The sequence below is a fragment of the Eschscholzia californica genome, unplaced genomic scaffold (assembly GCF_041429995.1).
Source record: "Eschscholzia californica isolate CP2 unplaced genomic scaffold, dmEscCali1.0.p SCAF_1, whole genome shotgun sequence".
NCBI classification, from domain to species: Eukaryota; Viridiplantae; Streptophyta; class Magnoliopsida; order Ranunculales; family Papaveraceae; genus Eschscholzia; species Eschscholzia californica.
In genome coordinates, this window is record NW_028238198.1 from 16,390,887 (window position 1) to 16,417,446 (window position 26,560).

Here is a 26,560-nt window from a genome sequence, read left to right on the forward strand (position 1 = left end):
CCTTCTAGTACTATTGAGTTTAAGACTCCTTTTCAAGCTCTTTTGAATCCTACAACCTCTCCGACAGTTTCAAATTTACCTCCCCGTATCTTTGATTGTGTAGCAATTGTTCATCTTCATGAGCACCAACGTACAAAATTAACTCCAGGAGCATTAAGATGTGTATTTGTAAGGGACGCTGCAAATAAAAAAGGGTACAAATGTTATCATCCTCCAACTAAATGAATATTTGTTACATTGGATGTTATCTTTCACGAAGATTCCAAGTATTTTCATTGGAGGTTATCTTTCATGAAGATTCCAAGTATTTTTCACCTGAGCCTGAACTTCAGGGGGAGAAAAGCAAGCAGGAAGATTTGACTCTTCATTATGAAGAAACAAATAATCATGTAGAAGAGAACAACATGAGATCTAATATTAAAGTAAATTTGATTCCTAGAGAAACAATTAGGTCTGAAATTGAAATTCCAGAATTACCACCACCTGAATCGGTAATTGAAGAAAGTGTTGATGAAATCGTTGAGCAAATTGTGGATTTATCTCCAATTGAAACCGTTGAACCAGGGGTTAGTAATACACCAAACCAATCGCTTGTCGAGGATGTTCCTGAAGCACCTTCTAAACCACTTAAAAAAATATTACTGTTACATCAAACCAAAGATATTCCTAAACCGACATATGAACCTGAGTTGTCTAGTTAAGTCAAATATCCTATGAGCCAATATGTGTCAGATCATCGGTTGTTAGAATCAAATAAGTCATTTGTAAATCAATTATCTACTGTATCTATTTCTAACAATGTGCAGAAAGCTTTATCTGATCCAAAATGGAAAGCAACTATGAATGATGAAATAAAATCCTTACAAAAAAATGACACTTGGGACTTGGGAGCTAGGTAATCGTCAAGTTGATAAAAATCTAGTGGGATGTCGTTGAATTTATTCGGTGAAGTACAAAGCAAACGGTACAATTGAACGTTACAAAGCGAGACTAGTGGCAAAAGGCTACACTCAAACTTATGGAGTTGATTACACAAAGACATTTGCTCCAGTTGCAAAAATCAACAAAGTTCGCGTCTTGTTATCGTTATCAGCAAATTTAGATTGGCCACTACAACAATTTGATGTGAAGAATGGTTTTTTGCATGAGGAACTATTAGAAGAAGTCTATATGGACCTTCCACCGGGATGCAAGATACCAGAGGTACATAACCAAAAGGTATGTAGATTGAAAAAGTCATTGTATGGATTAAAACAATCACCAAAAGCGTGGTTTGGAAGATTTACAAAGGCTATGAAGGAATTTGGGTATCGCCAAAGCAATGGCGACCATACCTTACTTATAAAAAGACAAAAAGAAAAACTCACAACATTTATTGTATAAATTGATGACATGGTGGTTACTGGGGATGATCCCGAAGAACGGAAGGTTTTACATAATTACTTATCTAAAGAGTTTGAGATAAAAGACCTTGGTCCGTTGAAATACTTTCTTGGAATTGAAGTATCTCGATCTAGTAATGGAATTTACCTATCTCAGAGAAAGTATACTTTAGATTTGTTACATGAAGTGGGAATGTCAGCGTGTGAGTCAATTGACACACCTGTCGAAGAAGGATTAAAGTTGTTCGCGGAGCCTAATCAGATACCGGTTGATAAAGGAAGATATCAACGACTCGTTGGAAGGTTAATGTACTTGGCGCACACGAGGCCAGATCTTGCATATGTGTTAAGTATTGTTAGTCAATTTATGCACAATCTCGGTGAAAAATAAATGAATGTTGTTTTACGCATTTTGAGATATTTGAAGGCGGCTCCTGGAAAAGGTATTTGTTTACTAAAAATACTAGTTGTAAAACTATTGATGTATATACTGATGCAGATAAGGCCGGGAAAGTAAATGGTAGGTGATCAACTGCAGGATATTTTACCTTTATTGGTGGAAATCCTGTTACGTGGAGAAGTAAAAAAAACATAACGTTGTTGCACGTTCAAGTGAAGAGTCTGAATTTAGAGGTATGGCAGATGGCATATGTGAATCGCTATGGTTAAAACTCCTCTTGGATGATTTAGGATATCCTTGTGAAAGACAAATTCAATTATATTGTGACAATAAAGCAGCATGTGATATTGCTCACAATCCAGTCCAACACAACCTTACAAAGCATGTTTAGGCGGATCGATGTTTTATTAAAGAAAAGTTGGACCACAACATTGTAGAGTTACCAAAGATCCGATTTGAAGATCAATTGGCTGATGTTCTTACAAAAATAATTTCAAGTCGAATATTTTTGAATTGGTGGACAAATTGGGCATGTGCGATATCTATCCACCAACTTGAGGGGGAGTGTTGGAATATCTTTCCATATTTTAAGATATCACATATAATATTGTTCCTATATTAAAATATTAGGAAGTACCAAATATTAGAAACTATTAAGATATTAGGAACTAGTAAATATATTAGAAGCTAGTAAATATAGAAATTAGTAGTATTGTAACTATATAATAGAGTCTTATATTTCTTTTGTAAACCATCAAGGAATAAAACAATTTCTTTGATCAATTTCAAGTAGGTGAAAGTGGAAGGCCGAGGTGCTTTCAGGGGACTTTCCCATGGTTATAGTCTACAAAGACGAGGAGGTATTTCCCCAAATATAAGCATATTGTGTGATGTGACACGAAAATGTCACATTTGGAGCGTCCAACTTAGACTAATTAGTTCATTTCGGGTATTATAAATAAGGGTTTATGTGTTTTTCATGCTAGGTTTCTATTTTGGAGCTAGGCGTTTGATTCGGAATAAAGCAGAGCAATTATCACTTTCATCTCATGCGGACGAAATGGGAGAAAAAGATACCAAAGCAAATCAAATGACAAGTGGAGTCAATGACGAGTCCGACGGTGAAAACGAAAGTTGAATCGGAGTTCGGACAGGGAAGTTACTAAAGAAAGAAGCCCGAGGGTATTTTAGTCCTTTGTGATAATTTGAAGATGTAGAGACAAGGATGGAGGCACCCTCTTGATTTCTAAATCAAAGCCCAAGAGCCCAAAGAAGAATGACAAGGAAGATTTTATGACCACTCTCTTTATGGATCCAAGTCAACATAGTCTAAATGAATTGACTAAGTCAAGGGACCCTATGGTTTTAGTAGTTTATTCTACTATTCATCATCTTCTACCTTGGAGAGGGGGCAAAGAAGGAAGAGAGAGAAAAGAGGCAAGAAGGTTCTTGAGTTTGAGGATTGTTCTTGAAGTTTGAAAGAAGGGACAAGAGAGAGAAAGAGGAAGGAGCAGCCAGCCTATGCTTGGCCGACCAAGCATATGCCGGCATAGGAGCAGCAGCCGGCAAGGGGACGCGTCCTCGGGAGCAGCTGTTGTGGACGCGACCAGCAGCTGCTCCGAGTTGTAGCAGCACGGGACATCAATGAAGGATGCACTGCTAGTTCCGGCCAGAGTAGCTCGGACTTCATGCTTCACGGATGAGGCTGCAGGCTCGGGACGCGTTCACGGGCAGCGTGCACATGCACGGGACAACTCCGGACGGATGCACAAGGTCCGGGACGAAGCTTTCTTGGCCTGATTTCTTCCAACTTTGGCCGGAATTTTCATGGTGTTCCGACCACTTTCTTGCCCGGAAATCTTAGGGCTTTTGTTCCCCTCATCTTTGGCTAGCTTCTCATGTGGTTAGATTTGATTTTGGGTTAGAAATTGCTAGAGAGAGAAAGCTAGGGTTAGCTTTAATGAAGTTTGAGTAAAAATGGAGAAGATGATGGTGGTCGTTATGGGGAACCCAGAATTTTGCTAAGGGGAGGTCGGCTGCAACTAAAGACTTGTATTTTCCGACGATCTTAGTCTCGAACCACATCGAAAAAGGGGGATTCTCTCATCATTTTCTTTTCTTTTATTGTTTATTCAACATTTTAGCTAACTTTTGTATTCGGATACTTTTGAAACATGATTTGAATGCGATGAATGACTTATGATTTGTTTCCATGTGAGTTTAATTGACTTCGTCTAGTTTTATAAATTAGAAGCCTTGATCTTAATCGTCAATTGACACAAAGTTTGATAATGCGTACTTAGTTTGATAGTCGATGCTTACTAACCTTTGATCGATTATACTTAGTTTGACGTATTATACTTATAAGTGTCATACTCATTTTCAATTCATTAGATAGTGTGTATAAGTTTGATAGCCGATGCTTAGTGACATTTGATCGATTATGCTTAATTAGACACATGATGCTTAGGATTGTCAATGTGGGTGAAGCTAATTCCATTTTCATGCGAATAGATTATTAGTATTTGTCACTTTCGATCTTGTGGATCGAAATATCCCTCTCAATCAACTTTTGCCCGAATCGAGTGCAAAGAAGATGTGGAATCTACAAAGCCATTTATCTCCACATTGCCCTCTAGCCTGACAATTTCTCCGTATCCTTCAGTTGATATTATATGGGCAATACAAATGAATCTAGAGAGTGTTGTTACGGTAAATGTTGAATACCAAAAGAAGACAATAAGTTGTGGACGTTACTACCTCATGCAATAACTTGGGGTTTGCAAGAACACGTAAAAATGCACTTTTTGAAGGAGTTAGAATTCGCTTTGGAGATGCTACACCGGTGATTCTCACTTTCGTTTATGTTTTGGGCAAAGAGAAAAAATTGGACACATTTAATCTCTTTTAGGGATTCTACTAATAACTTTGAGGCCATCTTTGCAAAAATGTAATTAGTGGAGCTCACCTCCCTCGCACCCCTATACTGTTCTACATACTGTATGGTATAGGGTTATGGAAACCAGTTATCGGAAATTCTAAATTGGTTGTTACATTTAATTTCAAACGTTTAGAGAGGATATATCTTATGAAATAATGAAGGGGCCCAATTTATTTTATCTCTAATGAAAAATTACTAGGAATAACAATTAGTCTACTTCAGCTCAATTGGTATAAAACATGCTATTGAGTCTAATTATTCCAATTTCAATCTCAAGCAGAAAATCAACAATTGGTTGTCCAAGTGGTCCAATGTGTTGACATAAACTCTAAAATCCTAGAGGTCCCAGGTTCGAGTCTCTGAGGTGGATTCTATGGTTTAATTAACTTGGTTTATTAAGGTATAAATAATGTTATTGGGCTTTAGGCCATAGTTCAGTTGGGCTATAGGTCCGTTCGTTGTAAGAGTTTGAATTCGGTAGTTATCGTGTTTATCACATCTTTGATGTATCAATGCCATTGTAATGACTATCGTAGATCATAGTCAATTTCCAAAAAAGATGTCAAGCAGAAACATTTTTTCTTTTTACATTATACTTTTCTTATTTACTTTAGTTGACACTTCTATCAATATCAGGATGACTAAACCTCCGCAACTATACTACCGCTGCCACATTTACTAATACTCTCCGACCATCAAACACTAACCACCAAAAAAGTAGCAACAATTTCTTTGTTCTCTTTTCTTAGAGAATTATTTTCTAATTATTACTTTTTTCTGTTTAAAAACAAGAAGGAAACTGAACAAGTTACCGATTAGTTGAGTTGCGAATTTGTTGAACCACTAAATTGGGATTTAGACTAAGGACCAGCGAGGACTCTCCTTGACCTGAACCGATTTCCGAGGAAGTCAATCAGATCGTTTGACTCAAACTACAATTTTTTTTCTTGAGAAACGTGTATGGGCCACATTCTCAAATCTCGCTTCGGGCCACCGAAATCTCAGGCCCCGACCCTGATAGCATTCTTGATTCTATCGCGGGGTCTGGGGGGTGGTGGCTCCGGTTGGTACTCAGTGAGTGATATCAAATGGACTCTAAAAAAATGTCTTTGTTTTTGCACCCCAAAGAGGGCTGCCAAGAGCTACTGAGTAACTATCTTGGCCTTTCCAGTGCATTCATCAATGCAAAATTTACCAATCATGTTGTTGTTGTCGAACTAGATACCTTTAAATCGTAATACTTGGAGGTTATGGCAAAAATAAAAGTAGTACAGAGAGAGAGAGAGTAGTTGTTATAGCAGTAGTGTTACCATTTGGATCTGGTGGTGGTGATGATGAATTATTGATGTTGAATTTAAGCGAGCGGCCTACTTCTGTTTTGGTTTCATTGTTTAAATTAAACTTAATAGACCATTGGGTGTGACATAAGCTACTCGGTCGAGATGCAGATTAGCTGCATCTTTGAAACCATTATAGACGAAACCAAAATTATATTCTGATGAGGCTTCAACACTTTTATTTAGAAGTGAAAGAATTATAAACTCTATGAACTTTTCTCTTTTGATCTTTCTATTTTATTAAAAGTAAAGTACAATTAGTGATTCAATCACTTTATATAACTAATACAAGTATTTAGTAGAGAGAGAGAGAGAGAGAGTTTGTTATTTCTAGAGAGAAACAGAAAAAACTAACTCCTAACTACTTTAACAGAATCTCAAAGTGTTAGTTATAATCTAAGTATTAACAGACTTGATTATACTTACACCACTATTACACTAATGCCTATAGGCACCTACAAGGCTTGAAACTTCACATAAGTCTTCATAAGCTATCCTTTCTCTAATATTCCCCCCTCAAGCTGAGCCTTCCTCAAAATGCATCAGCTTGTTCTTCAAGAGAGTAAAGGCAGGAGAGGGAAGACCCTTGGTGAGTATATCAGCTAGCTGTTGATGAGTTGATACATACTGAATTTGGAGAGAACCATTGCTGACAAGATTCCTAATGAAATGATAATCAACCTCTATATGCTTAGACCTAGCATGAAAAATAGGATTGGAAGCTATTAGCTCCTTGATTATCACAGAATAGAATAAAGTGTTTGGCAAGAGACAAATGCAACTCATCCATTAAGTAGCTTATCCATAGAATTTCTGTGGTAGCAACACTCAAGGCTTTATACTCAGCTTCTGTTGAAGATCTAGCAACAGTGGGTTGTTTCTTAGAAGACCAGGAAAGAAGTGTTGAACCAAGAAAAATACAATATCCATTGGAAGACCTTCTAGTATCTGGGCATCCTGCCCAATCTGAATCAGAATAAGTGATGGGCCTAAAAGGTCTCCACCCGCAAGTATACGGGCGTCAAGTAATAACCCGGTAAGACCGGGATCGATCCACGAAGATAGGAAGGTAATAAGAATATCGAGAAAGTCTAGCCCACCGGTCTAGGTGTCAACCACTAACTCAGACTAAGATGAAAAGATGATAATTGGGGTTTTGATTGGTTTATAATAAATAAACAAATAAAACGATCTAATCTAAAAGTGAGAGGTGAGAGAGATTCGGGAAAAAGGGTCGAGCAAGAATAAAGTGAGGAAGATACTTCGATCCACAAAGTCGATAGTGACTAGTACTAATGATCTATAAGCATGAAGAGTTAGTTAACTTCACCCATTTACTTGGATGGGTCAACGAACTCTTGGTTTAACTCAGATTCCAGTCCATGAACGGTCTAAAAATCCGGAAGATTTTATCATTAAAAGCAATAAAACTCTTGTCACATCAAAACATGTATCACGAGTATCCGACTACAAAAGTTAGCTAAACATGGTGGAGCACATAATAAACGAGAAGAAAATAAAGAAAGACATAAGTTAAGGTGAAAATCTCCCTATTTCGATAAGGTGCGAGACTAAGATCGACGGGAAATATATGTGTTTAAGTGCTGTCGATCTCCCTGTAACAGAATGCAGGAGTCCTCTTAACAGTATACAATGGGTGTCCTCTCAGCAGAACTTGACCTCCCCTTAACAGAGTGTCATCTTCTTCCTCTCAAACCAAACCACCATGAAAGCTTGCTTCAAGCTTTCTCTCACTATAATTTCAACTCAAAACCAAATCAAAGATCAAGAGAAGCAAGACAAAAGAGTTCCAAGTGAAAGCCCTATGATTTCCGGGCAAAATTATGGCCGGAAATACAACAACCAAATCCGACCGAGAGTAAGGATTTCCGGCCAAGAGCAGTTCGGCCAAGTTGAAGATTCGTCCCGTGCCGGCTGTTCTTGTCAGTAGTCGCGTCCTCGATTAAGTCCCGAACTAATCCCGTGCCGGCCGATGATAACCCGAGCTGTTGCTGTTCTTGGAAGCTTCCCTGTCCGGTGCCTTCTTCAACCGAGAGATGCTGCTGTTCCGTTGATGCTGTTCTCAATAGAAACCCGAGCTGCAACTGTTATTCTTGCCGACGTGAAGCTGCTGGTGTCTGCTCTCTCTGCCGTGCCGGCCGAGCTGCTGGCCGGCTTCCTTCTCTCCCCCCTCTAACTCTCCAAACCCTAATTCCTAATTGAGAAGAAGAGACCCCCTCAATTAAGACTATGTGGACCTAAATAGAGGTGCTCATAGAATCTCTGTTTATGTTTTCTTCTTTAGAATTGTGGGCTTGGGTTTAGGCTTTGATTTAAAAGTCATGGGAGTGCCTTAATCATTCTCTCTACATGTCTAATTTTTAGAAAAAACCAAAATAGCCTTCGACTTATTTCTTCCGTAATTTTTCCGTCCCAACTCCGATTCGACTTCCGTCTTCGCCGCCGGATTTTCCATCGACTCCACTTGCCACTTAACCTCTGATCTCTCACAAAATGACCAAAATACCCCTGGTTCCCTCTCCTTCCGATCTCTTCCACATGAGACGAAAATGTGACGAATTGCTTCATTTTATTCCGAATGTAATGCCAAACTCCAAATAAGCTTCCTAACAAGAAAAATACATAAATTATTAGAAATAAAACCCGAAACGAACTAACTCATCCAAGTTAAGTGATCTCAATGTGGTATTTTAACGCCACATCAAACATCCCCAAACTTAGAATTTGCTAGTCCTCGAGCAAATAAAGAAAACAAAACAATAAAGTAAAATCCTAACTCACTTTCGGAGGAATCCCGGTTGCATTTAGCGTATGCAACAAGCCGTTAAACCCCTAGGTTACCCCTAGTGGACGAGTGTCGTCTCGTGAGGGTTTCCAGAGAATATACCCACAAAATTCAAGTTTCAAAGAGATAAAAGAGTTCAACATCGATGTAAATAAGATAATGACAACAAATGACACACTCAAGCATGCTAAACAAGCGAATCAAAATCGATAAACGCATATAAATGCTAAAAGTCTCCTCACTAGTAGTTTCATCCTAAAATGTAATTGTCCAACCATAATGAGCATCATCTAAGTCCAAAGTTACAAAACCTCGATTCCTATCTTAGTACATTTCGCCTCGACTTTAGCCTCACGGTTATACACTCAAAAACATGAAATCACTCAAGAATATATAATAATGGTTCACTCTAATGTGTGAGCATGGAATAAAGAGAAACTCAACACATACAAAACAAATGAGGATAACAAGTTTTAGAACGAAATGATCTCTAAAGAATGGAAATAACCACTAAAATGGAATGGGGAAGTTCACTCACCCTTCTCACCCACTATACCCTTTAACAATGCTTTCTAAAGGTCAACGGATACAAGTAATGAGATGGAAGTGATGAAATCCCGAGAATGTCGACTCCTTCAATAAAAAGAACACTCAAACAACTACTAAACTTAGCTTTTTTTGCTTTGAACACTTTATTTCCACAACACTTACACATCAAAAGCATAAAATAACACATAAACTCTTTTTTTTTTTTTTTTTTCACTTTCTTTTTTTTCTTTTTTTTTTTTCTTAACAAAACAAATACTAACACTAGTATTCTCAACAAACAACTTTTTTTTCTTCATTCACACTTTGCTTTCACATTCTTCTTTCTATAACTATCATGCCTTCATTCTCAGGAGCAAGATGATGAATAGGTGGTGGAGTATCCGTTTCCCTAAAGTTGACACTATTATCGGGTTTCATGGACTACAAGAGTAAGGTCGCTATCCTGATGTCACTCCTAGTGGCTAAGAAAGTTGAGCTCATGAGATCGTCTAAGCTCTTTTAAAAGTTGCGAGGTTGAGTAGCTCTTCATTCTACTCAGAGTTAGCGCAGAAGAGTACACTCGAAAACAATATAAAGGCTCAGATATCTCACATGGGTTTAAGTCTCCACTAATGACTAGTATAGGTCCCTCAGAAATGTTTCTTCTTCCTTAGGATGTTGCTCACATGATCAGACAAAAACGCTAAAGGACTCGACATTCATGAAAAAGACTAAGAACATGCATAACATTCACCAAAACTGAAACACATGCATCAACATACTTAAGCATACCACTAAAGTCATATCAAATCTACCCAAAAATTTTCAAATTTGGTCGAATTTATCGAACCTTCTTGTCTTTTGAAACCTCATGGTCATGGCTAAAAGTCATACCCCATCCCCAAACTTAAAATTAACATTGTCCTCAATGTTTCAACCGTATACTCACCAAAAGATAAGACATATTAATTTAAAGAGAAGAATGGAAAGATATTACCATAGCCGGAGGAGATAAGAGATACTACTACCGAGACTCGTGTATGAACAGGTTCCAAGTTGATGTCGAGCTCGTCGCCATCCCCAAACTTGGAACAAACCATGCCTCAGAAGCAAAACAAGTAAGAAATGCTCCTATGATCAACAAGAGATATGAGAATAAAGCACATAAGATCATGACCATAAAAATGACCACTAACGCGGGTACACACGATTGCATTGAGCTATGCAATTAGCCGTTGATTCTCTTGCTTTCACAAGAGCACGAGTTTTGTCTCGTGGAGGGTTTCCAGAGATGATACCCACAAACATCAAAACCCATCTCAATCAGTCAAAGATCATATAATAAGAGACGGAAATTTTGGGGGTCAACCCAAAGAAAGCTATATGCAGGTGCTAATCGTCTCACAAAAAGATAAAGGATATGAAGTGCACATGAGACGATAGAAGAAAACAAGCCATCCCCAAACTTAGTGGGTGCACAGTCCACTAAGTAGGCATAAATAGAAGGAACGACAACAAATAAATCAGCAAAAGGATCGACATACATGTGAAGAGTCAAAATATCAGTCGCAGGCAAAAAATCATCTGGAAGCTTAGTGGACAGAATATCCACTATGTCCATAGACGTCTTTGGAAAGACGTCTGAAATGTCCCAAAAGGGATCAACAACCGAGTTTGAGATCATGTGGAAAGTCGAACTAGACTCTAAGGGTAAGGCAATAGGCTCGGGGACCAAGTCAAGGTCCATGGTTTCCTTAGGTAAATAGTCTGACAAACTATCCAACATGTCTCTAACTACTAAGTCATCAAGATCCTCAAAGGCATCTGGAGCCTCGCAGTCAGTTATAATATCAGGCCTTCCTAGCATTGCATCTAAGACTGACTCCTTACAAGTGTCGAAAATCGGATAGTTCATAATCGTGTCATCCTCAAACTTGCTCGTAGAGCCATCACCCTGAACATCAACGTCTAATGTAGTCCTATCATGGTGAGACGACACTGGTGGAGGAAACAAGACAACAAGGTCATCAGACCGTTCAGGCTCTAAGATACTATCAGTAAATTCATCAACATTTAACTTAGTACTAGGGTTAGACGTATTACCCTCGTCATCGTACCTAGTACCCTCTTGAGTTTGGGGTGGTGAAACCCCTTCCTCGTCGACGAATAACTGTGACTTAAGCATCTTTACCTGTTGAGTCAATGACTCAATCTCCTGGGTCGTTTGAGTCGCAAATTGTGACATCATCTCTCTAAGACGAATCGTGGACTCTTCAAGAGTCTCCTCATAATAAGGCTCACTAGTGTAATTCAATGACGACTCTTGATCATAACTCTCATCGTACATATTAGGATCATACCTGTCTCTAAAATCATTGGTCTCAAAATAGTGTGGACTATAAGGTCTCTCATACATATTTGGTGTCAGACCATATCCATCACTAATTTGACCATCTCTATACATTTGTCGGTATTCTCCTAATGTCATACGAGATCGATCAGGTTCTGGTCTACTCCACTCACTAATCGGACCGTTTCTAGACATTCGTTGATAATCCCCAAATGTCATACCAGGTCGGTCAGGCTCGTTTCTACTCATCTGTTGGTATTCCCCAAAGGTCATACCAGGTCGGGTAGTGATGGAACTCCTCAGATCAAGGTCATCATCAACATGGAATGGCCAACCGTTAGAGTAACGTGCCATGATCTCACAATGCTCAAGGAACTAACAAACAAGCTATCAATGCAAATCAAAACTTATCCAACCAATCACACACAAGTAAGAAAGAAAGAGATAGAATACGATACTAGCGGATGCTCCTCTCGTTTCGTTTTTCCTTCGATTTCTTTCTTTTCCTTCGCTCCTATTTCTCTTTTTGGCTTTTTTTTCTTAAAGTAGTTCCTGAAAACAAGAAAGAGTCAGAAACTATGAAAATAAACAAAAACGTCTAAGTTAACAAATAACACTAAACTATTGAACAAAACTAACAAACAATATCCGAACTACTAAACCTATCCCCGGCAGCGGCGCCAAAAACTTGATGGGCCTAAAAGGTCTCCACCCGCAAGTATACGGGCGTCAAGTAATAACCCGGTAAGACCGGGATCGATCCACGAAGATAGGAAGGTAATAAGAATATCGAGAAAGTCTAGCCCACCGGTCTAGGTGTCAACCACTAACTCAGACTAAGATGAAAAGATGATAATTAGGGTTTTGATTGGTTTATAATAAATAAACAAATAAAACGATCTAATCTAAAAGTGAGAGGTGAGAGAGATTCGGGAAAAAGGGTCGAGCAAGAATAAAGTGAGGAAGATACTTCGATCCACAAAGTCGATAGTGACTAGTACTAATGATCTATAAGCATGAAGAGTTAGTTAACTTCACCCATTTACTTGGATGGGTCAACGAACTCTTGGTTTAACTCAGATTCCAGTCCATGAACGGTCTAAAAATCCGGAAGATTTTATCATTAAAAGCAATAAAACTCTTGTCACATCAAAACATGTATCACGAGTATCCGACTACAAAAGTTAGCTAAACATGGTGGAGCACATAATAAACGAGAAGAAAATAAAGAAAGACATAAGTTAAGGTGAAAATCTCCCTATTTCGATAAGGTGCGAGACTAAGATCGACGGGAAATATATGTGTTTAAGTGCTGTCGATCTCCCTGTAACAGAATGCAGGAGTCCTCTTAACAGTATACAATGGGTGTCCTCTCAGCAGAACTTGACCTCCCCTTAACAGAGTGTCATCTTCTTCCTCTCAAACCAAACCACCATGAAAGCTTGCTTCAAGCTTTCTCTCACTATAATTTCAACTCAAAACCAAATCAAAGATCAAGAGAAGCAAGACAAAAGAGTTCCAAGTGAAAGCCCTATGATTTCCGGGCAAAATTATGGCCGGAAATACAACAACCAAATCCGACCGAGAGTAAGGATTTCCGGCCAAGAGCAGTTCGGCCAAGTTGAAGATTCGTCCCGTGCCGGCTGTTCTTGTCAGTAGTCGCGTCCTCGATTAAGTCCCGAACTAATCCCGTGCCGGCCGATGATAACCCGAGCTGTTGCTGTTCTTGGAAGCTTCCCTGTCCGGTGCCTTCTTCAACCGAGAGATGCTGCTGTTCCGTTGATGCTGTTCTCAATAGAAACCCGAGCTGCAACTGTTATTCTTGCCGACGTGAAGCTGCTGGTGTCTGCTCTCTCTGCCGTGCCGGCCGAGCTGCTGGCCGGCTTCCTTCTCTCCCCCCTCTAACTCTCCAAACCCTAATTCCTAATTGAGAAGAAGAGACCCCCTCAATTAAGACTATGTGGACCTAAATAGAGGTGCTCATAGAATCTCTGTTTATGTTTTCTTCTTTAGAATTGTGGGCTTGGGTTTAGGCTTTGATTTAAAAGTCATGGGAGTGCCTTAATCATTCTCTCTACATGTCTAATTTTTAGAAAAAACCAAAATAGCCTTCGACTTATTTCTTCCGTAATTTTTCCGTCCCAACTCCGATTCGACTTCCGTCTTCGCCGCCGGATTTTCCATCGACTCCACTTGCCACTTAACCTCTGATCTCTCACAAAATGACCAAAATACCCCTGGTTCCCTCTCCTTCCGATCTCTTCCACATGAGACGAAAATGTGACGAATTGCTTCATTTTATTCCGAATGTAATGCCAAACTCCAAATAAGCTTCCTAACAAGAAAAATACATAAATTATTAGAAATAAAACCCGAAACGAACTAACTCATCCAAGTTAAGTGATCTCAATGTGGTATTTTAACGCCACATCAAACATCCCCAAACTTAGAATTTGCTAGTCCTCGAGCAAATAAAGAAAACAAAACAATAAAGTAAAATCCTAACTCACTTTCGGAGGAATCCCGGTTGCATTTAGCGTATGCAACAAGCCGTTAAACCCCTAGGTTACCCCTAGTGGACGAGTGTCGTCTCGTGAGGGTTACCTCAATACCCAAAAAATAGTGCAATGATCCTAGGTCTTTCATTGCAAATTCAGTGCTGCATGTCTTGATAAGTGAATAGATTAGAACACTTGAAGAATCAGTAAAAATTATATTATCAACATACAGTAAGAGAATAAGAGATTCACCATGTTGAAGCAAGATGAACATGGAGTGATCTGTTGAGCTCTTGACAAAACCTAATTGCAGAATAAAATTTGCAAACCTATTGAACCAAGCTCTGGGAGCTTGTTTTAGTCCATATAAGGACTTATGAAGTAAACAGACATGAGATCTCTTATCTGAGCATATAAAACCAGGAGGTTGGGACATGTATACCTTCTCTTCCAAAACACCATGGAGGAAGGCATTTGAGACATCAAGTTGTTTTATCTCCCAAGCTTTTGTGACAACAATAGCAAGTACTAACCTTATTGTAGTAGGCTTAACCACTGGACTAAAAGTTTCATTATAATCAATTCCATCCTGTTAGTGAAAGCCTTTAGCCACTAGCCTAGCTTTAAACCTTTCTAGGCTCCCATCAGACCTAAGCTTGACTTTATAAACCCATTTACATCCTAACACATTCATAGACTTGTCATAAGGAACCAGAGACCAAGTCTTGTTTCTTTCAAGAGCTGAAAACTCTTCATTCATAGTTGTCATCCACTGAGGTGACTTTGAAGCTTCCTTGAAAGTTGTGGGTTCAGGATAAGTGTTTAGTAAGGCCACAAAGGCTGATGAAATAGGATGACAAACTGTGTAATTTGCTACAAAATCAGGAATAGACTTAGGTTTATGAATACCATTTCTTAGTCTAGTAAGCATAGGATGTGTCCTATGAGAAACATCTGAAACAATGGGTCTAGATGGACATTGAGAAGAGATAGTAGTTGACTGAATAGTAGGTGGAGCAGAAGAATTACTAGAAGTAGGATGAGTTTGTAAGTGAGTGGTTGGTAATACATGTGGACTGAGTTGTAAGGATAAAGGAAGTACCACAGTGGACACAGGCTTGGGTAAAGAGTTGTCACTAGCACAATTCTGAAATGGAAAGCTATGTTCATCAAAGATAACATTTCTAGAGATATGTAATCTCTTTGACTGAACTTTAGAGCATTTGTCCCCTTTATGTAGAGAATTATAGCCTAGGAAACCACATCTTACAAATTTTGGACTCAATTTGTCCTTTCTAGAATGTGCAAGGTAAGGGTAACACAAGGATCCAAAGACTTTCAAATAAGAGTAGTCTGGACTTTTGCTAAAAAGAGACTCATATGGTGACTTGTTATTCAAAATAACAGTGGGTAACCTATTTATAGTAAAGGTTGCAGCAGAAAATGCATCAAACTAATAAAATTTAGGTAAAGAGGCTTGGATGAGAAAAGTATTACCCATTTCAGTGACATGTCTGTTCTTCCTCTCAACCTTCCCATTTTGTTGAGGAATGTAAGGGCATGAGCACCTAAAAATAATCCCATTTTCATCAAGGAACAGCTTGAAATCTCCTTTAGCAAGTTCAAGAGCACCATCACTTTGAAATTTCTTTATCTTAACATTGAGAAGATTCTCATTTGAAGTCTTGACATGTTTAAAGCAATATAAGCTATCAGACCTTGAGACCAATGGATATATCCAGGAGAATCTGCTATAGTCATCAATGATTAATATATAATTCTAAAACCATTTGAAGTAGGAATAGGTGCTGGTCCCCAGATGTCACAGTGTACTAATTCAGGTGGACAAGTTGATTTTAAAGTAGAGATAGGAAAGGGAAGACATTTACTCTTACCAAGCTGACAAGAGTGACAAAGCTTCTCAAGGTTATGAGAGTTGAATTGAATTTTATTTTCCTGCTCGAGTTGCATTAGAACTGTCTTTGCTGGATGTCCTAATCTCAAGTGCCAAAGTGTTGGCTCTTCTCTTATTGTAGCTGTATTTGCCTCAAAAGAAGATTCTGACTTAGAGAAGTTAATGGGATATAAATCATTAACCATTGGACCTTCTGCTAGAATCTTATTAGAACATAGATCCTTGATGTTATATCCCTAAGGTAGAAATTCCACTGAACATAAATTTTCTTTTGTAAACTTAGAAATGGATAAGAGATTCCTCTTTATATGTGGAACATGAAGAACATTATTTAGTTGAAACTGTTGAGAAGAAGTAGAAAGAAGAGTGTTACCAGTTTCTTTGATTGGAAGAAATTTGCCACTTCCAACCATAACACCTTCTTTGCCATTATACCCTTTTGGATTGCTAATGACAGACTGATTATTAGTCATATGACTTGAAGCACCAGTATCTGCAAGCCATGGAACAGCTTCAGCTAGAAAACATTGCTCATTTGACTTATCATCATCATCCTCTGCTTGGAGTGAAGAATCACCAAGAACAACAAGATTACATTCAGCAACAACAATGTCTTCCTCATCTTCTTCAACAAAATGTTGTGATTCTGTCTCATCTATACCTTCTTCTTCATCTTCTATATGAAGACCAACAAATTTTTGCTGAGAATTCGAAATATCATTTGGGGGAGCATACCTAAAGAAACAATTAGGTGCTAGATGGACCCATCTTCTACAAAGTCCACAAGGAACATTTGTGAAATCGAAATTTTCTGCCTTTTGACCCAATTTGGATATATCTATCTGTGTTTTGCCTTTATTGGAGGAAGAAGTCCCCAATTTTGACCTATCTGTTGAATAATGGCCATTTGTGATCTTATCCTTGTAATTTTGATATTATTTAGCTTGAGCTTTATGTCTATCTTGTTGAGATCTATGTTTGTACTGTGCTCTATTTCCAAAGAATGCAATTTCTGGCTCATCTTGTGATTCATTTAAAAGCCATTGTTCATGATGTAACAATTTGGATCGAAGTTCAGGAAAGGTAATCCTTCCTTCTCTATGATTAATTGAAATCACAAACTGGCGAAAATCTTTGCCTAATCCTAATAAGGTAATTTGACAAAGTTCTTTATCACTAACCTTATCATTGACAGCCGATAAAGCATCTGCAAGAGACTTGATCTTCCTTAGGTATTCCCAGGACTTTCCTTTCTTTATAGAATGAATATGAGCACGAAGAAGATCCTTCTTGGCTTCAAATTCCTCTGTGTAAATAAGATCGAGATAAGACCAAATCTGAGGTGAGGATTTTAAACCTAACACATCTGATTTCATTTCTTGTGAGAATGTCGCCTTCAAACAGGATTGAACTATACTATCTTGTTTCTTCCATAACAAAAACTCAGGATTCAAAACCTCTCGATCATTTTCTGTAATAAACTTTTGTGGTTCTTCAATCGATCCATCAACATAGGAAATAAGATCAGCTCCATAAAGAATCATCTCAACCTGATCTTTCCAAACAAGATAGTTTGATCCATCTAACTTATCAGAAACAAAATTAGAAATATGAGAGATTGATTGATTATGGTGATTGAACGAAGAAGAAGAAGAAGCTAAATTCGAAGCGTGATTCATTTTGAAACTCTGAAATCTGATACCATGAAAGAATTATAAACTCTATGAACTTTCTCTTTTGATCTTTTTATTTTATTAAAAGTAAAGTACAATTAGTGATTCAATCACTTTATATAGCTAATACAAGTATTCAGTAGAGAGAGAGAGTTTGTTATTTCTAGAGAGAGAGAGAAACAGAAAAAACTAACTCCTAACTACTTTAACAGAAACTCAAAGTGTTAGTTATAATCTAAGTCTTAACAGACTTGATTATACTTACACCACTATTACACTAATGTCTATAGGCACCTCAAAGTGTTGCATTCGAGAGAGTTTCTTCATTTGTAAGCATAATCTCTCTCTTATTATGTGAGGGCATCTCCAATGCAACACTCAAATTGAAAAATTCAATGTGCCACCTAAGATTTTTGTAAGTTTTTTTTTGTAAGAAACTCTCTCGAATGCAACACTCAATTTGGATCTCAAAATGATGTGACATCATTTAATGTTGAAATATCTCAAGAGGAAACACAATATTTGAGTTTTCTTTTGAGGATCTCAATTAGCCACTCAATATTAAAAGCAAATTTAACTGTCTAGGAAATGACAACTAAGTTACTTTTAAGTTTTTAGAGTGTTGCATTGGAGATGTTTTTCGGATTGAGAATCTCTAAAAAAAAGAAACTTAAATGAGCCTTGACACATAGAAAAATTTGATATTTTTTTTTAGTTTTGCATTGAAGATGCTCTTATATATCTCCCAGCTCTAAAAAAAAACGAGTCAACCAAAAGTCCAGGAGAATTAATGTATCAGGGGCCATCACCCAATCAACTTCTTGACTGGACACAATAACGTAAACATTAAGATACTGACGACTATAACAGCACAAGGTTAATCAATTTAGACCAAACATTTGAGAGAAAAATCAAAAAACACGGACTTAATTTTGTGGTAAGCCTTAAATATCTAAGCAAGTCGATGTCCTAGAAAAAGACCTTGAATTGTTTAATGTCTGCTTAATGGCCAATCTGAATTTTGTTCAGTTACTAATAATATAACCTTATCACTTTGTTGCTAAAAAGAAATTTGAATTGCTTTGTTTAGTAAGCAACAGTCATGTCGTTGTTAATCTACTTTCTTCTTCTTAGATTTCTTCCGACATCGTTATCTTTGTATGATCATGGTTTTGTATACAATGGATTCAGAGATGCGGCGAATTTGAGTCTAGATGGACTAGCCCAAATCACACCCAATGGCCTCCTCAGATTGACTAGCAACACAGTAACAGGGTTTGGTCATGCCTTCTACTCTTATCCATTTCAGTTCAAAAACATTTTTTCATTTCCGGTTGGGGAAGCAGCCAATGGTAATAATAGTGCTAGTGTTGTTTCCTTCTCTACTACTTTTGTTTTTGCAATAATCTCTGAGTTCACCGAAATTGGTGGTGATGGAATTGTCTTTGTTCTTGCACCCCAAAGAGGGCTACCAAGAGCTCTACCAAGCTACTATCTTGGTCTTTTCAATGGATCTACGAACGGCAATTCCACAAACCATGTCCTTGCTGTCGAACTAGATACTGTATATAACACTGAGTTTGATACAGACAATAATCACGTTGGTATCGATATCAACGGTCTCAAGTCCGTGCAATCCTCTCCTGCTATGTACTTTGATTCAAAAGTTAGTGGGTTTAGGAATTTGAGTCTTATTAGTGGGGAACCAATGCAAGTTTGGGTAGATTATGATGGGATACATAAGCAACTTAATGTAACAATTGCTCCAATTAACATACCTAAACCAAATGTTCCACTCTTGTCTTTGTCCCGAGATCTTTCAACCATCATCTCAGAATCCATGTACGTTGGCTTCTCCTCAGCTACAGGATCAATTTTGACATCTCATTACATACTAGGATGGAGTTTTAAGATTAATAGTGAAACTAAAGCACTATATCTTTCTCAACTTCCAAAACTTCCTCGACTTCCTCGACAAAAACGTAAGAATCATTTACAAATCTTACAAATTGGATTGCCAATAGTTGTCCAAATTATTGTGTTTATGATTATCTTCGGCGTCTTTTTTATCATAAGAAGGAAGAGGAAGTTTCCCGTGGAAGAGTGGGAGCTCAACTACGGTAGCCAGAAATTCAGATATCAAGATCTATACATTGCTACGGAGGGGTTTGGAGAGAAGGAGCTTCTTGGTGTCGGTGGCTTCGGCAGGGTCTACAGAGGTGTATTACCAACGTCTAACCTCGAAATAGCCGTCAAAAGAGTTTCCCATGATTCTAGACAGGGCATAAGGGAATTTATAGCGGAGATTGTTAGTATTGGTGAACTTCGGCACAGAAACTTGGTACAACTATTAGGTTATTGCAGACGTAAAAGAGAGTTACTTTTGGTCTACGATTACATGCCTAATGGAAGCCTGGACAAGTTCCTCTTTGGCTCTCAAATGAACTCATCAGTGACACTTAATTGGAACCAAAGATTTAAAATCATCAAAGATGTGGCAAGTGGATTACTTTATCTGCACGAAGGATGGGATCAGGTTGTGATTCACAGAGACATCAAGGCTAGTAACATTCTATTAGATGGCCAAATGAATGCAAAATTGGGAGATTTTGGTCTAGCAAGATTGTACGATCGTGGAACCAATCATCAGACAACCAATGTGGTTGGGACATTTGGTTTCATAGCACCAGAATTGGTAAGAACAGGAAAGGCAACGACCAACACAGATGTCTTTGCGTTTGGGCAATTCTTGCTTGAAATTGCATGTGGAAAGAAACCAACAGAACTTTTCCAATCTGAGACCGAAGAGGATCTAGTTTTGGTGGACTGGGTGTTTTCTTGTTGGAGTAAAGGTGTGATTTTAGAGACAAGTGATCCAAACTTGAGAAGTGAATATGTGGTTGAAGAGATGGAGTTGGTTCTGAAGCTGGGCTTGTTCTGTTCTCATAGTGTTCCAGCAGCTAGGCCCACCATGAAACAAGTTGTGCTATAATTGGAAGGAGATTTGCCACTTACAGAGTTGTGGGTCGTTAATATGAGCAACAGTATCAATCGGGCGGTGCCACGTAGAGAAACTTTTCAGGATTGTGCCCTGTCGTATCCTTCTTCTCTAGACCAGGCATTCACAGGATCATCGTCTTCGATTGCTGAGTCACTCCTCTCTGGTGGTCGCTGATTTCATGTGTTAGAGCATCTCCAATGCAACACTCAACAAAAACTCAATTAATCCAATGTGTCAAGTATGAATTGAGATCCTCTTTCCTAGGGGGCACTATCGAGATCCTCAATTCAAAATACTTTATCTAATGCAACACTCAAAAAACTCAACATTTGCTTTAGATTTACTCTTGTTTTTTGTTTTAATATATAAAATGATGATGTTGGCCAATTGAGATACGAGCTTTCTTTTGAGTATTTCTACATTTATTGTTGCCACATCATATTGATTATTGAGATTCAAGTTGAGTGTTGCATTGGAGATGCTCTTAGGCTGGATATAATTTCATGAATTGATTTCAAGTTAAAGCTTTCTCTGTCATACATACAATGATACAAGGGTAGATTATTAGTCTTGGAATCATTACAAAAGACTTCTGCCGGCAGCCTCAGTCAAGCACTGGTCAGTCAAGTTCACATGTAAACACATGTTTATGTGCACGAGCTCTTCCTCTAAATGTGAGCATCAGGTCTATCAGTTAAGCATGTTGGGGCAAGGACACAACCTTGATAAAGGAATTACTTTCAACTAGTACTACATTAGCAAAGAAAAAAGGGAAAACGTTGGCAGTTCAAACTTGTGGTGTTGTGGGGAAGAAGAATAACAGTGACTAGACTGAGCGGATTTTCGGCTACCCACCATCCTTCTTAGAGGCAATGCATATCCTAATCCTTCAGGGATGCTCATTTGATTCTAATCTAATCAATATCCACTGCAAATCTTACGATGGTATGACTCCAGTTTATCTTAAAGGACATTTGTAAAATAAAAGTTCATCTTAAACGATATTTTCAAAAGATAAGTTTTGGAGCCCAACTTTCGTAGTATGACCTCAGAAGGTGAATCCATGCATGGTTGCACAATTGCTTGACAGTTTGGATGCCAAAATTTGAGATCATGCAAAGCTTTCAATATTCATCAATCCGTCAACACCACTACTGTTTGAATTATTTGTTGATATTTTCATGCTGTTAAGACATAGATAGACACATCAAAAGATGGAACATACACAGAACCAAGGTGAAACATATTATCGCGCTAATATCCATGAAAATAAACCACGACAAAGCCATGTCAACAAAGGCCATTAAACATTACCTTAACTTTATTTAATGCAAATGTACCTATGAATCACACAAGATAAATGTAAAATGTAAATTGCACCCTATGAAGTTTAAATCTATTATTTATAGTTGAAACCATGAGTTATACATTATGGGTAAGAGAAATAATTTTAATCGCCATTCAACTCTGCTTAAAGCATCTCCAATGCGAGTCTATGTTTTGGTGTGACAAAGAGTTGGTAATTGACTAATGGTTAGGTGACTTCTTAGAAATAACAATACCTAACATATCCTAAAGTACTTCACGAAATCTTAAGTATCTGCATCTAATTCTTTTATGACACATACACTGCTTCACAAAATCGTTCGTGTCGAATGCACGGGTCATGTCTAGTAACTATATACATCCCATGACTTCATCTGTCCCATCCCAAATGCCAAAACAGATGAGTTCTAGCAAAATCCTTAAGCGCACTTCTCATGATTTCAATGCCTATCTACATACAGAACCAAATGGGTTAAAAATTATCTATTAGTGGGAAGAACACTCTCTGGGTCAAATGGGTTAAAAATTATCTAATCAGAGGAAATAGTTTCTGGACGATGGATATACCTAGGAATTGTTCGTGGTGTTGGCGACGTATTCTACAATGCAGAGGCATTGCAAAGACTATGGTTCAGTACCTCATACATGATGGTAGTCAGACTTACTTTTGGCGAGACATATGGCACCCCTCAGGCTCTTTAGCTAATAAATTTCCAGAATTTCATCGTTCTGCAGCAACTTTAAGGGAAGATGCCTTAGTATCGGACTACTTAATAAATGGCAGATGGGTTTTCACTGACCATGTTCGTCACATCTTAGGAGAGGAGTTCCTTTCACTACCCTTTGTAGAGATAGGTGGCTTGGAAGAGGACAAGGTAGTCTGGAAAATCACTTCAACAGGAGAATATACGGTGAAAGACACGTACAACTATATTCGGCGAAAAGGTACACCAATCCCATGGACCAAATTAGTATGGTGTACGGAATGTATACCTAAACACTCATTTGCTGCTTGGATATCACTTAAGAGGGGCTTAAAAACGAAAACAAAACTACGTTCATGGGGTTTGGATATTGATGTTCGATGTCCACTATGTTTATTGGCTGAGGAGACGGATGAACACCTTTTGTTCCAATGTCCATATTCGATTTCTATTTGGACAAATTTACTACAGCTGCTGGGTGTGACTCGTAACTATACGGGAAATTGGGATGAAGAAATTACATGGTGTGTTAAAACGTTTCATGGAAGCACACTGCTAGGCAGAATGGGTGGGCTGGTATTCACTGGCTACGTTTACCACATTTGGGGTGAGAGAAATAACAGGGTCTTTCGGAAACACAATAAACCACCACACACTATCCTTCAAACAGTAATTACTGAGGTTAAAATCAAAGTGGTCGCTTGGAAACAACCACCGAAATTAACAAGTGAGGCCCAACAGATATTAGCGAAGTGGAACCTGGTAATTCCTTTACATTCTAAGGCACCCACCATATGTAAATGGCAAGGCCCATTGGGTGATGAGGTTATCATAAACACGGACGGATCATACACAGAATTGTGGGGCGGATACGGGGCCATCCTACGAAACTCAAAGGGGGACCCCATTGTTGCTGCAGCAGTCAAGACAACTCGGGTATCAGTTCTGCTGCACGAAATGCAAGGGGTTTTGCTGGGCCTTCAACTCGCCCTCAAGTATAACAGGCCCAAGGTTAAGATCGCCACGGATTCAGCCCTCACGGCCTTAATCTTGACAAAGTTAGACAAGGAACCCCCTTGGCAGATTATGAGAATTGTCCGAGAAATTAGAGATTTATGGGTACGACTAGAGGAATGCTCAATAATACATGTATATAGAGAAATAAATCAAGTGGCAGACTTTCTTTCCAAAATGAGTTTACAGGTGGGTTATACTGAGATGACACCAAATGAACTTCCGGACAAGTTACAAAGGCTCATACGGGAGGACAAAAGAGGAGTAATAAGAGTGCGGCATCCTTAGATTTTCATTGTTTTCTATTTCTTAGTTCAGTTTTGAGTTGTAAGAGTATGGTTTATTTGATTTCTTAGTCTTAGCCTTTTTGGTTTCTTTCTTTGTAAGGGTCGGGCCCCTAAATCCCGTTGACAATTTCAAATAAAAAAAACATACAGAACCAAATTTCATCTTCTCCAATATCGATCAGAACTATTGTAAGTTATATTGTCGTGTAGTGGTTCGCAAAAGATGATGGGAAGAAGGCTACAAATATACAATTCAATCATGTTTAATAGTGCCTAGTCTGTTCAATACTCTCCAGCCAAGAAGTACTTTAATAGCCAGGAAATACGAATAAAGGAGTGGGTGTCTCGAGCAATGAGCACCCCCAAATCGGCTGATGAAAGAAAACAAGGAGGAAGATTTTGGTAGATTTGATTTTAGAATTTTCGATATTGTATTTATCCAGCATATCTTCTTGTAATCATAATGTACATCCTATAAGTATAACTTTTTTTTTGTTGAAACATCCTATAAGTATAACTTGTTAATAAGTATAACATTCTTTATCCCAATTACTCTCTTCTAGTTAGAAAGTAGCTTGGTAGTGATTCGGGTACCCCTCTTTAAGGTGAAAGAACAAAGGCAATTCCATGGCTACTAATATCAGGATACTTGGAGACTTACTGCAAACACAAAAGTTAAAGAAAAAGAGGCAGTACAGATGGTGTTACTAGTAGTGGAGTTACCACTTGCTGCTGCCCCAAACAACAATGAAGAAGTATGGTTATATTCAAGTTTGTATCGGTGCTATTGCTTCTAGATAAAAGTGTTGAAGGCTCATCAGAATATGATTTTGGTTTTGTCTACCAAGCCCGTATCGAGGGTTATTCAATGCATCAAACTCTAGGAATCACTCACCCCATGTCCTTGTTGTGGAATTATATACTAACTATAGCCCTGATGTAAATGACGTAGACCATAACCATGTCCATGAGGGTGTTGATATCAATAGTGTCACTTGATGTAGAGGAATTGGCTGAAAAATATATGGAAGAATCTATGCGACCAAAAATAAAGGAAAGCACAGCTAAAACGACCAAAATCAAAGTATAGGTGTCGGAATTGGACGAAATTTTGAGTGTTGGTGCAAAATAACAATCCGCACACTCGTTGTCATCAACGTGACTATCAACACACTTTGGGAGTCATTCCATTGTTTGGGCTCTCAAAACGGACTTTGTGGAATTATTTTTTTTCTATTTTCACTATTGAAGGACAATTGATAATGAATATTATTACACGAAACTGGTGGATAGATGGACCATTGAAAAGTAGTTGCAGGTAGTTCTTACTTAGTTTTAGTTTTCTTATTCTTCAGGAGATGCAATACCTCGATGCAGTTCCATACTTCCATACAGTATAAAGGTCCTTTTCTTAAGCTTCCTCCAATAAAAGCTTAATATAAACCAGAGAATTCGTAGAGGCAGGGGTCTCAAAATCATGTTCTGCAGTTCGTTGAAGCTTGCTCAGCTGTTTCGTCTGAACGAACAAAGTCATACAATAGAAAAACTTTGGTATTTCAGTATTGGTAGGGGGGTGTGCCAGGCCAATGCAATAGTGCAAACACAAAGGCGACACTTGAGAGCCCCAGCAGCAAGCTACTGTTATGTACCCTCCCTAATGAAAAAAATTAATTTAATATCGTGTGAACCGATGGTCCACATATCAGATATTAAACTGATAAGAACATATACTACACTTGATCTTAGCCAAAAGGCCGAGAATGGTATGCTTTCTACATTATCTCTTTCGTGTTTTTATATTAGTTTCCAACTTCCTTACTTTCTTAAGCCCATCTGTGTGTGACTATAGTTATGCTTAATGGTTGATTCGATTAATTTTCAAAACGACTCTCATCTAGGGACTATAGCTCTTAAACTAGAGGATATGGATAGACGGCTAAACGATATATGTGAAAACACAAAGAGAAGATAGTGAGTTTGTTCCATATGAAGGATTGCAGTCGTTGTGAAAACACAAAGGAAGATGGCGAGTTTGTTCCAAGCAATTGCAATTGTTGTGTAAACATGAGAAGACATTTTCAATTGTTGTGTAAACATTGAGAAATTTGTTCCACCTAGTCATAAATATTATTAATCTAATTTGTATAAACTTTGAGCATCCAATCATTGAGCGTAAAACCATTGACCCCGTCCAGGTAAGTATGTTTTAGAGTTACTCATCCACCTTTTTTTGTACAACTACTGTAGCTTTTTATTTCACTTGATGGATGTGGGGCTATCAAGTTCTGAAACGGCACAACAACTAAATCTAGTCCGGCTTACTATAGAGCTCAAGGCTAGCCCCAAGTAACTTGTAGTAGGAAGTGTACCTCCACCAAAGCCCAAATAACTACATGTA

The 26,560-nt window shown here is 38.2% G+C and overlaps 2 protein-coding genes and 1 non-coding gene across 6 annotated transcripts in view; 1 reads left to right on the top strand and 2 right to left on the bottom strand.

Moving 5' to 3' along the window:
* LOC147564580 (Chaperone DnaJ-domain superfamily protein) overlaps window positions 1-26,560 on the bottom strand; it is a 43,317-nt gene that overhangs the window by 12,484 nt on the left and 4,273 nt on the right. The gene's annotated exons all lie outside the window — the stretch shown is intronic.
* Window positions 18,877-21,279, top strand: LOC147564585 (L-type lectin-domain containing receptor kinase IV.1-like). The gene has a single exon (XM_086647887.1). The coding sequence runs from the start codon at window positions 18,933-18,935 to the stop codon at window positions 20,820-20,822; it is 1,890 nt and encodes a 629-aa protein (XP_086504013.1). The 5' UTR covers window positions 18,877-18,932; the 3' UTR covers window positions 20,823-21,279.
* LOC147564586 (U2 spliceosomal RNA) lies at window positions 25,731-25,929 on the bottom strand. The gene has a single exon (XR_015231584.1). It is a non-coding gene; the product is annotated as a U2 spliceosomal RNA (small nuclear RNA).